This window comes from Lactuca sativa, chromosome 9 (genome assembly GCF_002870075.4).
Source record: "Lactuca sativa cultivar Salinas chromosome 9, Lsat_Salinas_v11, whole genome shotgun sequence".
NCBI classification, from domain to species: domain Eukaryota; kingdom Viridiplantae; phylum Streptophyta; class Magnoliopsida; order Asterales; family Asteraceae; genus Lactuca; species Lactuca sativa.
In genome coordinates this window covers 207,966,398-207,982,828 of record NC_056631.2, presented here as the reverse complement: position 1 = coordinate 207,982,828, position 16,431 = coordinate 207,966,398, and the positions used below count along the sequence as shown (strand labels likewise).

The window sequence follows — 16,431 nt, the reverse complement described above, 5'->3', positions numbered from 1 at the left end:
TGACCGTTGACATGACTTTTGTTGACTTTCTCAAAATAGCAATATGCTTTCATCTCAACTTCAAATGACCATAATTTTCTCATATGAACCCCGTTTTTGATGATCTTTATATCCATACGCTCGTCTTTAAAAGATCAATCAACTTCTCAACTCCTTTTTGCTAAACAACAATGATCTCATTCAAAGCAACTCTAGCTTTAATGCTTTATTTCACTCACTAGTCTCACATCAATCCACATCTTTCGAAATAATACATGTTACGAAAAACAAGTATTACTATAAAGGTTATAAAAATCAACTTTATTTTATGAATATCATGGACGTGTTTGATGAAACTAAAAGGTAACTGGAAACTGTAGCTTTTAATTATGGAGAAGTGTTTGACAAAAGTTACTGGTAGCTTTTAGACGTGTAAAATTAGTTAACAACTAAAAAGCTAAAACCTTCGTAAAAACTCAAAAAATAATTGAAGTGATTTTTGAAATTAGAGTATTTTGTTTAAAATAAAAGATAAAAGTTTTTGCTACCAAATTGAGTTTTTTTTTTAAAGGTTACTAAAAGCTCTATGCCAAACACACGCCCCATATCCCCAATAGTGCACTTGAATATTGATTATATTTTTAAAACTCAAAAGTTAAATTTTTTGGAATTGTTTGGGTTGGACTAGGGTCAAACCGGTGCAAGTGATTCGATAGTTTGTCACAAAGTATAGTTAAACATATCATGCCAAATTTAAAGGGGTTGATTGCATGTATTTAGTTTTTAAAGAATAACAACACATATAAAATCATGCAACATTTGCATATGCATAAACTTGTATCACATCAAGTTTTTGTCGAAGAAAGGAAAAGTAAACAAGTCAAGCCTTTGGGGGTTTTGAAAGAAATGTTTAAATAAAAGCAAACAAAATGATTTTTTTTTTTTTAAATAGCTTTAAAATTTATGAATGCACCCCTCACTTTGACATTTTTTTCAATTTAGTTCATATTCGACGAATTTTATCGATTGAGATAACAAAGCAATTTCCACGGGCCTATCGGAGAACATTTTGACACAGACCACTGTGGCCGGATTCAGGGCGGGGAACACCGCCGTCACCACGACAGATGGCTTCAAACCACCATTTCAAGCGACCTAATCAACCTCTATCATCTTCCTCTACATCCTACTTCTACATCTTCGTCTCTATCATTGCCCTCACCTCTCTTTTTCTCCTCTCCTCTCACTACCTCGCCTATTACTCATCCCCGCCGGTAGTGCACATCGAATCGCTCAAACCGACCAAGCAATACGTCTCTGTAAACAACGATGACAATGGAGCAGCATCAGCAGCCTGCGATTACTCAGAGGGCAAGTGGTTTTACGATCCGACAGTCAGACCTCCACGGTATGACGAGACGTGTAAGGAGATATACAAAGGCTGGAACTGCGTCGCTGGCAATAGATCCGGTGCGGCGGAGATTGTTAAGTGGCGTTGGCAACCTAATCACTGTGCACTTCCACAATTTGATCCACTTCGGTTTCTGGAATCATATAGGAACATCAGTATCGGTAAGAGACATAGTTATCATTAATATCAGAACTCGAATCTCTCCGCGTTAATGTATTGCTCAGAGATTAGTATTATGCAATTTTTAGTGTACGCCGGCGTAGTTTACAAGTACAATGTCCCCTGATACTAACAAAAACACCTTACCTGTCTCTAAATTCCATCTCATCGGACTGGATCACCGGTGAACTAGTTTTGAACTTGCAGGAATTCTATAACTTTGAAGAAATTTTATGAGGACTTTAGATTTAGATAAGCTGGGTTCTTCCAAGTATCTGGAACTTACCTAGAGGTCCAAACTAAGAATCTACATTTGCTTATTGTGAGGACTTTGTGTTTTGTCATGTTCAGAACTCTAATTATGTTTAAGATTTTCATGGTGACTCTTCCTCCCATTCTAGGGCTTCTTTCAGTGCAAAAACTGTAGTTTTTTCAATTTGCCAATGAATTGAATCTGCATTGAATCTTTGATCAATGATAGGATTCTTGACTAGCTTATACATTCAATAGGTAAACTCAGGTCACAATGCCATTAGTAATCATCTTCCTAGATTCAACATTACTATCAGTCAAAACTATACAATCTCTCAATATTACCAGTATTGTAGTATACACGTATAAACTCTTTTTAAGATGCTATTTGTAGACCTTATGAACTTTTAAACAGTGCAGGATTTGTTGGTGACTCCCTAAACAGGAACATGTTTGTTTCTCTTTTCTGTTCTCTTCGACATGTCACTAGTGAAGTAAAAAAGTGGCGTCCAGCTGGCGCTGATCGTGCCTTTACCTTTTTAAAATACAACCTCACTATCGCATATCACCGAACAAATCTTTTGGCACGTTATGGTAGGTAAGCTGTTTTTAGTATGTGATAAATGTTTCATTTATAAATCAACTTTTAGCAATGTCATTGTTTCCCTAGTGAAATGACCTTTTTGCCCTTCAGATGGTCGGCTAATACCAAAGGTGGTGAGCTGGAATCTCTTGGGTATAAAGAGGGTTACAGAGTTGATGTTGATGTGGCTGAAGGAACTTGGGCAGATGCTCCAAGTTTTCATAATGTTCTCATCTTTAACACTGGCCATTGGTATATAATAGTAGTAATATACTTACATATATTTATGTATATATATTATTATATTGAATATAAATATTCCTCAGGTGGTGGGCCCCTTCGAAGTTTGACCCTATAAAATCCCCCATGCTTTTCCATGAAAATGGTCAACCAATCATACCTCCTTTATCTCCTGAAATCGGGCTTGATGTAGTATTGAGACGAATGGTAAGTTTTAATTTTCTTTTTATACAAATTGCAAGGTAATAGCAACATACTTTTATTATTGGTAAAGAAACATATTTTTATTTTATATTTTTAATTTTTTACACAGATATCCTACGTGGAAGAAAAGTCAAAACAAGGGACAATTTTATTTTTTCGCACACAATCCCCAAGGCATTTTGAAGGTGGTGATTGGGACCAAGGTGGTTCTTGTCCACGTTCACAGCCATTATCACTACAAGAGGTAAGCTAATTACAGATTTGCCCCTTAATTTATTTTCTTGAAATAATTTTTTAAACATAATTCAGGTTGAAAAGTTATTTTCTGTGGGAAATAATGGGACAAATGTGGAAACACGAATTGTGAATGAACACATACATGAAGCCATTAAAGGCTCTGCTTTTCGGTTACTTGATATTACACAAATGAGTGAATTTAGAGCAGATGCTCATCCATCATCAGCTGGTGGAAAGAAGCATGATGATTGCATGCATTGGTGCTTACCTGGCATTACAGATACTTGGAATGACTTATTCATTGCACAATTGAGTAGCATGACATAAAGGTATGTACTTAATCACTTAATGTTATCATTTTTAAATTTAAGCTACATTTTACATTATATTAGTTTGATAAATTAGGTTCCCTTGACTTTTTATTAATCTTGTATTATACCATATATATTGCAATTGTTGAGTAAGTGTTAATCAAAGGGATGTTCTAATTAGTAGACTGGATCATTATTGTTTTATGAGTAAATTACACGAATGGTCCCTACGGTTTAGGGTAATTTGCACGCTTGGTCCCTAACTTATTTTTTTTAACTTGGGAGGTCCCCACTATTTGTTTTTGTTACGCGCTTGGTCCCTACTGTTTGTTTTTGTTACGCACTTGATCCTTGTCTTATCTAAAAGAACTATTATTTAAATAGGGAAAAATGGTGGGGTAGGTAAGGTAAGGTAAGGTGAGGGGGTGGGGTGGGGTTGAGGGTGTGTTCACTTAAATAAATTAAAAAATCAAGGGCAAAATAGTCTTTTTAGGTAAGACAAGGACCAAGTGCGTAACAAAAACGAACAGTAGGGACCTTCCGAGTTAAAAAAATAAGTTAGGGACCAGACGTGCAAATTACCCTAAACCGTAGGGACCATTCATGCAAATTACCATTGTTTTATTGAGTAAGTTACATTTTTTGTTCCCGAGCATAGTTGATTTTTTCAATTTTTGTCCCAAAAAGTTTTTTTTTTTTTCAATTTTTGTTCTTATATGAAGATTTTGTAACCTTTTTGATCCTTGTTCCAAGTAAAATGACTATATGTTACAAGAACAAACAAGGACCAAAATGCAAGAGAAAACTTTCTGGGACCAAAACTATAAAAATCAGCTATACTCAGGGATCGAAATGTAATTTACTTTTTTCTTTTTACAGTATTGGACTTTCAAATTATTTTAATTATGATGACATGGCACAAAGATGTCAAGATATAATAAACCGGAAAAATAGAAAGTATATTGCTATTTCTTGCATTTAGCTGTTGCTGAGAATTTGAACACTATGAATACCAATCATAATTATTATAAACATTTTATCACAATGAGAACACCGCAAGGATCAATACTTTGAAAGATAACATTCTTTTGGGAGATTATTTTCAAATCTCTTATAATCTTGACAATAATCATAAATTAAGTGATATTTTCTAACCCATTTGAACAATCTCCTTTGCATCCAAGTTAAAGAACTCAACTCCTCTTTATTCCACCAATTTGCTTCGCTATTTGCTCTACAAAACCTTGCATTCCCTTTCCATATACACGCATCAATTGTGTAATTTGCAAATGATGCAATGAAAGGCCCCTTTGACCAGTCAATTTTGTCTTTACCTCCGTTTGTTGCCCAATTGCTACCTTCCCATAGGCTCATCTTGATGCTCATTGGTTGCCATCTAGGGTATGCCACCCCTTTATCGGCATGATTCCTATATGTCCTTATGGGCACAAAATCCACCATAAAGCTGCTCAAAAAGACAAATGACCACATCATGACATGACATGATAGTACAAAATACCGTGTTTGATATTTGTGTTAAGACTAAAATTTATGTGACATGACATGACAGAACAAGACAAAGTTATACTATGTTTGGTATAATCATGTTAGTGGGACAAATGATTAATTTTTTTTTTCTCACCCAAAAAATATGGGAGAGTTATTTGAAACATTTCAAGGAGTTTGTCATGAAAAATGCTTACACGATTTGGTGAAGATTCCATAAAATTGAATACGTATGAAAATCCTTTGTGGGGTCAAACCATAAATGAATCCTCTCTTCTCTGTTGTCAAAACCATCGGCGTAAATATTTGTTTGAAGAATGTAAGGTTGGTCAAGTACATTTCCAAGGAACTCAAAGTCTATTTCATCTCGATTAGGTTGATCGGATGTTAGCTACATTTCAAAAAATAAAATAAAATAAGTATTTTTTTTAATTAAATGATTTAAAAAAAAAAAATGAAGTTTTTATTTTAGCTTACATAAAATGCTAAGACTGTGCCTGCGGAGTGACCAGGTACCAACTTGATTTGCATGTCAAATTGGCCGAACAAAAACATGTCATTAGAAGCAAACGCCGAACCTGGAAACAATTGAAATGAAATCTATTAAAAGAATTGGAATATGAAATAATTGTAATCTACCACTTTAAAAGTCTAATCATTTTTAAAGTTATAGTTATATCTAATTGGGGTATATTGGTCTTTTAGTAAAGAAATATCCCACTAAGAAAAACATATTTATCATTTTTAGTAAAGATATATCCCACCAAGGAACATGCCGAAGGTCTTGATGCACAAAAGAAGCTTTTTTTACCTGATTCTTGATCGAGCTTCAAGCTTCTTGATCGACCATCGGTAGAAGTGTTGACATGGCTAGGAGACCAAGTAACAAAGAAATCTTTATTGAAATCGCCAGTTGAAACAATTGAAGCAAATGAAATTTCTAATGAATGCAAGAGAAATATCCCACTAAGAAAAACATATTTGAAGAAGTTGTTCATGGTTTTTTCTTTCTTCGTGTCACAAAAGATTAAGAATGTCCCACATAACTATATATAATGTCGCATGAGGGTGCTAAAAGTATTTGAAAATATAATTTTCCATACAAAGAATATCTTTATATGGAAGTAAAGTGTTTGGATGTCAAATTAGTTGGATACTCCAATTATTTCCAAACTATAGTATAAAAAAATCTAGTATTATTGTCACAATGACCAAATGTTGTATATTACTCTTAATTTGGAGTTGCATTAAGGGGTTAAAATTGGATTTGTCATTTTTTTTTTGACATTTCTTGAAAAAAGGAGTTTGTGGGCAAAGGGAGATGATGCGAGGTTTCTTTCTTGTTAGGTTTTCTAAAGATGACTTGATCCTTGTATCAATTACAAATTATTCTTTCCCTCTTTTATGTAATTTTCTAAAAGAATTTTTTGTTGACATAAAATAATAAAACAATTACTTTCATTAAGTTGGTAACAAATAATAGAGGTAGTAAATTTGTTTGGATCATTTTGTAAGAAATCTTGGATCCGAACATAGTGGACTCATCCTGGATTATGCCTACGTGTTCTTTCACATAAAAGTCAATGATGCTACTACAAAGAACAGGGCACCACAAGTTCCTTACACTAGATTTTTGTCACTTGAAATTGAGGAACAATTTGGCACTGAGTTATATCTCACTCTTTGTGGCACTGGCTCATTCACTACACCCATACAAACCATCCAACCCACCCTACATACCCACATTGAATTAACAAGAAACATCCGACCCTAATCATCCTCTATATTATGACTTATCAAGTGTCATTAAAGTTGGCTTTGTCCTAACTAACTATTGATTGGTTGGTGACGAAAATGATAAGTTCAAAGCTTTGGGGTTTAAAACTGACAAACCAGGAAAAAACCAAAAATCGAGATCCGATTAACCTGTATTGGTTTTAGAGATTTGTAAATCGATGTTTTCGGTTTGGGTTTTGTTTTATGTCAAAACCAAACCACACTCATACATAAATTCGAATCGTTATGATGGCCCAACCTAACTTTAACAACATGCTACCATTAATATGGAAGTATAAGACAACCCAGATCCGAGCAACCTTCCCAAAAGGACTTGGCTCAAACTTTTAGTAGTAATAATCACTTGCAAATAGAGTAAGTTACATGAATGGTCCCTATGGTTTAGGATAATTTGTGTCTTTGGTCCCTAACTTATTTTTTTTACTCGGAATGTCTTTAATGTTTGTTTTTGTTACGCACTCGGTCCATGTCTTACCTAAAAAGACTATTTTGCCATTGATTTTTAATTTATTTAAATAAATACTCCCCAGCCCTACCCCATCACCTTACCTTACCTACCCCACAATTTTTTTATATTTAAATAATAGTTTTTTTTAGGTAAAATAGGGACCAAGCGCGTAACAAAAACAAATAGTAGGTACCAAACGCGTAACAAAAACAAACAGTAGGAATTTTTCGAATTAAAAAAATAAGTTAGGGACAAAATGCGTAAATTACCCCCAACACATAAGGACTAATCGTGTAATCTACACCTTGCAAATAATACAAATTGAGACTAGATTTCAATCCTCAACCACCTTTTATAATGGCTAGAATATGAAAACATGAAGCGAAGAACTAGTAATAAATAAGTGAACAATATTATGGAAGTCATTTTATCCAAACTTTAAACAATAAATAAAAAAGACTAACCAACAAGTCAATAACTAAACCATATGTAAAAAAATATCAAACTTTAACGAAATGTCATGATTATTATTTTGTGTTGATAGATCTGTCATGTTATCGTGCATATGATCTCTATCTTTATCATATTGTTCTCTAACACGCTTGCTAGTTGACATTAACCATCACCATAAACGCAACATCCTTATTTTATGGTAAAATTTTAAATTTTATTTATTATTAAATAAATAAATAAATGAGATTATGATCATTAAATAAATAATTATTGAGGAAAATAATTATGATTTGTAAGTTTTTATAACTTATAGACTTTAAATAAAAAAATGAGGAAGAACTAGAAGTGTCAAGTAACCGAACTTGCTATAAATATTCTTGACTTAGTTAAAGGACTAAAATGTGAGCTTTAGTGATGTAACGGGCTTTGAGTGTAAATCATGAGAGTTTATTTGAAGGTTTATGACTAACGGTGGCAAAAATTGGAAATATGAAATTAAAAGAAGGGCTATTATTGCCAAATGAGCATTGATATATAAGCTAGTACCTAGTCCCCCTACTTAGAGGGAAGGATCGATATTTGGAGAAGGAAGCTGTCTCCTATGGCTATTTGAAGAGGAATTGGTGATTTAGTGTAAGATTTGAGGGATAATTTGAGCCAAGTATGAATGATCACACTTCAGCTATAAGACTTTATTATTCTATAAATGAGATTTTGATTTGGATTTAGTATTTGGATATTGGAACATTGTAACAACAACTATTATATAATGTTTTGTAACGCCTGTGTTTCCGGGCTTGCCGTTCTTAGCAATATAATAGTCTAGGTTAACCTTTGTAACCCGTTTTGAAATAATAAGAATGTATTATTTGAGTATTATGTGTTTTGTGCTTAATTGCTTAATTACGTGGTCTGATTAATTAAGAATAAAAAAAAATAAGCGTCAAAATTTAAGTGTGAAATAAACTTAATATCTTTGATCTATGTTGTAGTAGTTGAAACGAGGTTTCCGAATATATATAGAACGCCCAAATCTGACTTCGTATGAGGAAGTTATGATTTATCAAAGTTCCGGCTTAGCGGTATACAGCCCGAAATACTCGATTTGAGATCGAGCGGTTTTTAGCCGAAGCAATCTAAATGAGAATCGAAGGTCTCGTTGTTGGTATCGAAGCGATAAAAAGTTAGGCGAGAACAGACGTCAAACGAAGAAGTTATGAATTTATAACGAAAGTTTCTGTCGCGGCCTATTAAAAATAAGTAATAAAAAATAAAGTCAAAATTAGCCGACGGAGTCTAAACGAAAGTTGTAGAGCGTAGTCTCACCTTCGCGTGGATATAAAGAACGTCGAAAACGGAGTTCGTATGAAGAAGATATGAATTTCCGAAGTTTATTTAATATTTTGTATTTAAATTTAATTGGAAATTCGGAAGCATTATCCGAAGGAGTCACCGATCTGATCCGAGGTACGCCCCGCGTACTCGAGTACGCCCAGCGTACTCCGAGGGATGTCGACACTCGCACTCGAGCACTTCGGATACGTAAGCAATGACGTTTTGGGCAGTACGCCCCGCGTAACGCAGTACGCCCCGCGTACTCCGAGGTTCCAGCCTCTATATAAAGGATCCGAAGACAGCCTCATTTCTTGTTCATTTTCTTCTCTTCTCTCTAGTCTTTTGCATCGTTTTTCGTGCCGAAGCTACCCCGAAGCCCCGGTATCATACTCTAGCCCCGAGGCAAGTCCCGAGATCCCGAAGATCCCGAGAAGCGCGGTTCCCGAGTCGAAGCTCTGCCCGCGAGAAGTTTGATTTTCGAGGAGATCTTCCAGATCTGCTGTGGATTACTACTTCTATAAGCCGTAGTGCTGTCGGATCGTCTTCTGATCAAGTGAGTGTGTAGTTATTTCTTCTAATACAATAATACGAAGTATTTTATATAAAAATACGTGCTATGTGTATATATTTGGTTGTGTTATGTGTGAATGAGTATTCACTCTCTTCTATCTTATAGATCTGCTTATTTCTTCACGAGATATGTGTTATGTGTGTGTGTCTCATCTGTTATGTGACATATGTGTTGATTAAAGCATGCTATACAGGTTTTCTTTAAACTACGTATGAAAATATATATATTTTTATCTACTAATATGTTGGGTAGAACATGGGTAGATAGTTGGTGTGTAATAAACAGATGAGAGGCCTCGATGTTGTTGTTGTTGTTGATCTAGTTATTCAGCGGAGTATGGATAACGACCACGGACTCTTTCTAGACAGTCCAGTGGAACGCTAGCAGGTTCATAACATGTAGGTGTTGTGAACGATGTGTTCACCGGTGTACTCTATCCCCCTCATGGTTGCCTTTAGGATATCTATTGTTGAGGAAACCCCTTCGCAGTGATGTCCGTCCCGATGAAAATCCTAGATTAGGTCCCTTGAGATAGTTGTTTTAGGGACGTAAAGTGAGGATAATGGGAATGGGTAATCGGGATAGTGATTGGTTGGTGAAATTAAATATAACTTATTTATTGTGGGTTGAAAACCCTATATGCTCACCAGGCTCCCAAGCCTGACCCACTCAGTTTTATTTGTATTACAGGAAGTGGCACAAGGGCGTAAGATGGATGGATCATCTTGTTGTTTTGTTTACAAGTCTGTATATGTATATATTTGTTGAATGACTTGTAATGTTTATCGTTTATGCTTTATGGTCTGTATCGGAACATGACATCCCGAGTTTTGATTATATAATGAAATGCATCTCTTGATGAAATGCTTTGATAAATATTATTTTATCATGTTTTGTTTTGGGAACAAATTCCGCAACTCTTTCAAATAAAAAGGATTTACTCTGAAAATATTTAAAAGCATAAATGAAAATCGGTCTTTTCTGGCCGAGATTTTGGGGATGTCACATGTTTTGATATACTTGATATGACATTAATACTTGTTGTGTTCTATACTAACATGTTTAATCCATGGATAATCTTATTATTTTAAAAGTTCATAGTCGGTTATAACCGTGGGAGTAATTATGAAGTAAGAGTAATGTGAATTAGATTGATTGACTCTTACCAGATGAAAGTAGGCAAGTGGATGTAAATAAGATTCATAGATACTTGTCGAGAACTGTTATTGAACTGACCCGCATCAAGATCACCTCATGGATTGCTATCATGGGTGATACTTGATTAAAATGTACTATCTTTTTTATCCTTAACACCTGAGATGCAAAATAGGTCTTAAATGTAGGGAGTGTTGTGCTTAGATATGTTCAAATACCAATCCTTAACTGGACAGTTATATACAATGTTTTAAAACCGGGATGACTCGGCCGGTTCAACCGGTTGGACCGTGACCCGGGGTAGAAGGCGAGTCAATTGAGATTTGAGACCGGTTTTTTTGTAAAAATACAAACCGGATCGAACCGGTCGGGTTTCCCCTAAACCGCGGTTCGACCGCTTATGTCGAACCGGTTAAAACCGGATCGACCCGTTTTATAGTTGGATGCAAGTAGCGAATGCCAAAACAACGAGCCGTTTGCGGTTTCTTCAATGTTTTTCAATGTTTAAACTTTGTGGACATCAAATTATTGGTTTTACATGTTTATGCATTATGCATGAAAGTAAAAATATATAAAAATAAAAAAAGATCATAAACCGGGTTGACCCGGCGGTTCAACTGGTTGAACCGTGAACCGGTCATCACACCGGGTCAACTACAAACCCGAGTTTTAAAACATTGGTTATATAAGCTATTTTCAGGTATGGTTTGAACTATACAGGAGACTTATATTGTCAGGATGGGGTTTGTTCTTCTTATGTATTGAGAGTTAGACATTTAAGGCGCCTTACCAAAAATTGAACACTAGATGAGACTAATTGTGATCTGTATCTCATGCTCAACATGATGTATATGACAAAGGGATAATTGATATCTTACCTTATACACCAGTTATAGCTTTGAGCTTTTGGGTAATTGGGCATTGATAGAATGGCACAAAGTCATATTTTTTGGGGGCAGTGAAATGTTGCTAAATGTTTATCACTGTCTATATCAGTCTAATATGAGTCTTGTGTAAGTAAGAGATTCAAAAAGATCTTGTATGCTCAAGATTCGTATTAAAATGGTATTTCTTATTAACATATGATACTAATGGGTTACACTAACAACAATTTGATACATGTGATTATTTATTAGGAATTGATTTTAATAAATATTCAATAAACTCTTACAATTATATGGAAATTATTTATATCATGGAACTATTAATTTTCATTAGCAAGTAATATTATATATTTTATATGGTATGAATTAATAAGTCATGTACAGCATTTTGGACTAGAAAGACTTTTTTGTCTTTTACCAGAAAATTAAGGTTTATACTTTATAAAATTTACAGACTTTATATATTTCTTAATAGTAAAAAACGCGGCTCTCTATTTAAGAGATAATTTATGGTGTTTTGATTAGTTTAATCAAAAGTAAAGAAGCATGGGGGGACATTCTAGACAGTAGATGCATAGGGGCTTAATGGTTAAAGAGTCATGTATATTGTTTATGCTTTAAGGGATGAAAGAAAGGATTTCATTTGATCACTTCTTCCCTCTACCATACTCTTTATTTTTATTCTGTCAAAGGTATTAGAATACTACTTGCATTTCCTCTCTTGAAGTTCATATTTTGATATGAACTTTGAGCTTAAGAGTATAAGAGTTTAAAGACTAGCATTATCATCAAGTTGGATTATTGTTGGTGTCTCAAAGGTTCTTACATTCTTCTACAACTTCCATGTCTCCCCTTGAGGATTCAAAGTCTATAAAGGTTGTCTTCTTCTTCTTTTTCCTCGTGGTTGTTGTTTTCTTTCCAAACTTTGCAAGAAGATCCTTGGTATGTTATAAAATAGTTTTATGTTGTTTAAAATATTAAAGTCTCCCGCTGCTAAAATCTTATGTTTTGAAACTTATTTTGAATAAGAACCCAACACAACTGTGGAATCACCATATGAAGCTCATAACTAGCTTCTAAACACTTGCAATATCATCATAATCAATTTATTTGTTACATTCGGACATTGTAAGTTCCCTTTTTACCCTTGATGAACAAACATATTGCAATTTGGTCCTTTTGGACAGTACTCGGGCATACTCTATGAGTACGCTTGGCGTACTAGCTGAACCATGATCGCGGGCATCGACCATGTACATTGGGCGTACGTAGAGTACGCTGGCCAGGGGAAAACCCTAATTTTTAGGAGTTATGCCCTATTTAAGCTTCATTAACCCACCTCCTGAAATTTTAGACCAACCTCCATATCTTCAAACCCTAATTTCTCCCCTTAGCCTTTGTGTGGTGCTTTTGAGCTCTTGTGAAGAATTTTTGGTGTGTTTTGTGCATCTTGAAGAGGAAGGAGAAGATTGAAGACTCATCCTTTGGAGAAGAGCCTAGAGATCCAGATTTAGCTCCATTATTTTGTGACTTTTGAGGTATAAAGTCCATATCTTGTCAACTCTTTGCTTTGATCTACTCTTTAGCTTGTTTATGGTCATTTTGGTCCCTTTTGGTTGGTCATGGTGAGCTAAGGCCGTTTATGAAGCTAAACCTTTTAGATATGGACACATTAAGGGTCCCTTAAGCATAAAAATGCAAACATTATGGTGTTTATAGACTCATGCATGTGTTAAGTCATTTGTTAAACTCTTTTGAGCTCTAGAGCCCCACTAAGCCATGCATGCATGTAATGTTGCCAACTTTACGTGATAAATCATCTTTTGGGACTAGATCTGAGAGTATGGAGTAGGGGTTGAATGGATTAAGTGCTTATTTGATGAGGTTGGCCAACTGGTAAGTACACTGGGTGTACCAAGCTGGTACGTTGTGCATACTTACCCCAAAGCATGTACACTAAGCATATGAGCTGAGTACGCCTCACGAACTTAGCAGATGGGCTTTGGTATTATGGGCTTCTCGGATTTGGGCCATGTTTGGACCTTAGGTGAATATGGTCTTGTTGGGCCATCAAGTTTTATTTTGGGCTGATGTTTTTATTTTGGGTTCAATTAGATGAAGGCCCATGAAGGGGTTTGGGCCCAATTTGGAAAATTAGGCCATAACTGGGCTTTGGTTGACCATTTTGGAATTAGGCCTTTTAGTGTGGTTGGTTTGGGTCTTGGTCTTGGACCAAGCTAAGTAAAGGGTAAAATGGTCTTTTTACCCTAATTTTGATCGATGGTTATGGATTGGAATCCAATTATTAATTGGATGTTATTGGTATTGATAGCGCGAGGATTATTCGGAACAACAACAAGAGATTTATCTGTGTGATTCAGCAGTTTGAGGTGAGTCTTCCTCATCCTGGTTAGCTGGTCGATGGCACCAATGCCGACCCATGGTTTATTATGTTAGGGTGCTAGATGTCTGTGTGACACTTGCATGTGTATGTGCTGTATGCTTAGTGGGCGGGGCCCGATGGTTATCATGTATGCTATTACCTTTGTTATAATTGAATGTTTGTGTGCTGGGCAGGGCCCGTTGTGTGAGTTAGGGCGAGGTCCGTTATACTTAGTAGGCGGGGCCCATTATGCGAGTTAGGGCGAGGCTCATTATACTCAGTAGGCAGGGCCCGTTATGCTAATTAGGGTGGGGCCTGTTACACTCATTGGGTGGGGCCCATTACTTGTTTGATATGTATGGTATGTGGTATTTGGGGGAAATTCACTAAGCTTCGTGCTTACGGTTTTCAGTTTTTGTTTCAGGTACTTTTGGTGCAAAGGGGGAAGAGCTCGGGGTGATTGTAGTGCACACACGATGTTACTCTGATATTTGATGATGTATTCACATATTTGTTCCACTTGGGATTTATAATGATGTTTGGGATATTGTTTTTATTAATTTACAAATGAATTTTTTTAGGTCTTATTTTTGGGACATTACATTATTTATCAACTATTTCAAGTTTCAAACCCAATTTAAAGATTTCAAATGAGCATGAATAGAGAGATCAACTTCTTTCTAGGAATTCAAGTGAAACAAGTGTTGGATTAGTGTCTAAGTCCATAACTATTTTGGTATGTACTTGACCCGATTGTGCATAGTCCTTTTGGGTTGCCTTCACCAAAACAACTTGATAGGATGGATTATGGAGAAAGAGAGAGGATTAATTATGATTTATTAATATATTATGAGAATAATATATTAAAGGAGAAATCATATTGTTTAATTAATATTAGTCAAGAATTAATAAGAATTAATTTTGTGGCTAAAAGACATTAATTAAATAAAGGGGACTAGAACTGTCAATTGTGTGATAGCTGAATATTGGGATAATGGACTCCATAGAGGATGGAGTGCACGAATTCTATGGGGAAACCCATTAGAAATCGTCCAAGGCCTCTAAGGAGGGAATCCATGGGTTGCTTAGGGCCTAAGCAGTCAAATTAGGGTTTCCTTGTTAGATAACCCTAATAGCCTCACTATTTAAGGACCCCTAGGGCACCAAAAATGTGGCCAACTAATTCCTTAGGGTTTCTATATGTTTTTGGGTGCCTTATCTCTTCTCATTCTCCATCCTCTTGCTCTTGGTGTTTGTGAGCCATTAGAGGAGTGACACTTGTGACTCTAAGCTTTCTAAAGCCATTACAAGGAGGATTTGAGATTGTTATTGCTACATAACAATTAAAGTAAGATCTAAACCCCATTCTTATGTTAATATGATTAATTTTATGCTAGATCTAGGTTTTATAGCTTTGGATATTCAATTGCATGTTCATTAGACAAACTAGATCCAAAAGCTATTAGGGTTTGCATGTACACCATAGGAATGATGTTTTGATTAAAACCCATCAACAAGTCCCTCAATGGATATTCATTCATCAAGAAAAGTATACCACTGAGTTGCTGAAGCAATTTTCACTATACAATTGCTCCTCAGCCAAGGTCCCGATGGCCTTTGGATACAAGATTTCAGCTGACCCTACCGGAGAGTCAGTTGACCACAAAACCTACCAAGGAATGATTGTGTCATTAATATACCTCACCGTAAGTCGACCGGATATTGTTGTAACACCCGTTTATTTATTAAATAAATAAATGAAGGACTCGTGGCCCTAAAATAAATAATTATGTATAAAAGGATGGTCTCAAAGAGCTAATCGTCACCATTTTAGAAGTCGAGGGTTAAAAGAGTAAGTTCCGGACCTAATTCGTAAGTATTAATGAGGGCGGGGACTAAATATTAACTTTTGGGACTTAAACTGAAGCGAGTTTAGAGGCTTAGGGGTTGAATGGTAATATATGGATTTCTGTTGCAAAGAATTTGTAGAGGAGGGGATGCATAGTAATTATCGGGACTTAATTTGTAAGGGATTTCCATGGATTGGGGTGAAAAGGTAAATTTTAGATTAGTCTTGTAAAGATTTTAGAATGCAAGGGCTGTTTAGTAAAATTCAGAGTTATCTTGTTAAGATTTTCAAAAGGAGGGGTTAAGTGGTAATTTATTGGCCTTGCTTTGAAAGAAAATAGGAGGGGAGGGACTAAAGACGTCATTATGGGAATAAGTTTGGGATGGTATCGGGTATAAAGCTTTTCCGTAACCCTAAACCTAGCTAAACCCTTCCAGCCGCCACCCCATGATGCTGCCGACCTTGTATCCCCATTGTCGGCTGCTGCCACCTTGACGAGTTCGAGAACCAACCACCGGCGTTGCCACCACGTCGGAGATGGAACACCATCGTCAACCGCCGACGACAGCGACCACCAGAAACCGCTGCCCTTCTCCTATTTGTTCCGCCGATGTGTCACTGTCGGCGAGACCTTGCACTGCCGTGTTTTCCTTGGTCTCAGAACGCCGCCACCA

General features: G+C 35.8%; 2 protein-coding genes across 4 annotated transcripts; one reads left to right on the top strand and one right to left on the bottom strand.

Annotated features, from left to right (window-relative positions):
* Nucleotides 1-917: 917 nt before the first annotated feature.
* On the top strand, nucleotides 918-14,495 carry LOC111892985 (protein trichome birefringence-like 13). Of its 3 annotated transcripts, none has more exons than XM_023889062.3 (7): nucleotides 918-1,551; nucleotides 2,222-2,399; nucleotides 2,496-2,636; nucleotides 2,711-2,831; nucleotides 2,938-3,072; nucleotides 3,138-3,394; nucleotides 14,333-14,495. In XM_023889062.3, the coding sequence occupies exons 1-6, from the start codon at nucleotides 1,107-1,109 to the stop codon at nucleotides 3,390-3,392; spliced, it is 1,275 nt and encodes a 424-aa protein (XP_023744830.1). In that variant the 5' UTR covers nucleotides 918-1,106; the 3' UTR covers nucleotides 3,393-3,394; nucleotides 14,333-14,495. The 3 variants fall into 3 exon arrangements, with proteins under 3 accessions (XP_023744830.1, XP_052623256.1, XP_023744829.1); XM_052767296.1 differs by lacking the exon at nucleotides 14,333-14,495 and adding an exon at nucleotides 10,177-10,195; XM_023889061.2 differs by lacking the exon at nucleotides 14,333-14,495 and having other exon boundaries at nucleotides 919-1,551; nucleotides 3,138-3,556.
* On the bottom strand, nucleotides 4,315-6,138 carry LOC111892986 (probable xyloglucan endotransglucosylase/hydrolase protein 10). The gene is made up of 4 exons (XM_023889064.3): nucleotides 5,694-6,138; nucleotides 5,360-5,460; nucleotides 5,080-5,273; nucleotides 4,315-4,841 (listed from the first exon to the last, which is right to left on the bottom strand). The coding sequence occupies exons 1-4, from the start codon at nucleotides 5,878-5,880 to the stop codon at nucleotides 4,439-4,441; spliced, it is 885 nt and encodes a 294-aa protein (XP_023744832.1). The 5' UTR covers nucleotides 5,881-6,138; the 3' UTR covers nucleotides 4,315-4,438.
* Nucleotides 14,496-16,431: the final 1,936 nt, after the last annotated feature.

Excerpts from the sequence above, each read along its gene's own strand:
- LOC111892985 (XM_023889062.3), top strand. The coding sequence starts at position 1,107 with ATGGCTTCAAACCACCATTTCAAGCGACCTAATCAACCTCTATCATCT. Across the intron at positions 1,552-2,221 it reads ATATAGGAACATCAGTATCG|GATTTGTTGGTGACTCCCTA; the intron begins GTAAGAGACATA and ends TAAACAGTGCAG. Across the intron at positions 2,400-2,495 it reads CTTTTGGCACGTTATGGTAG|ATGGTCGGCTAATACCAAAG; the intron begins GTAAGCTGTTTT and ends TTTGCCCTTCAG.
- LOC111892986 (XM_023889064.3), bottom strand. The coding sequence starts at position 5,880 with ATGAACAACTTCTTCAAATATGTTTTTCTTAGTGGGATATTTCTCTTG. Across the intron at positions 5,461-5,693 it reads GAAGCTCGATCAAGAATCAG|GTTCGGCGTTTGCTTCTAAT; the intron begins GTAAAAAAAGCT and ends AATTGTTTCCAG. Across the intron at positions 4,842-5,079 it reads TGGAATCTTCACCAAATCGT|CTTTATGGTGGATTTTGTGC; the intron begins GTAAGCATTTTT and ends CTTTTTGAGCAG.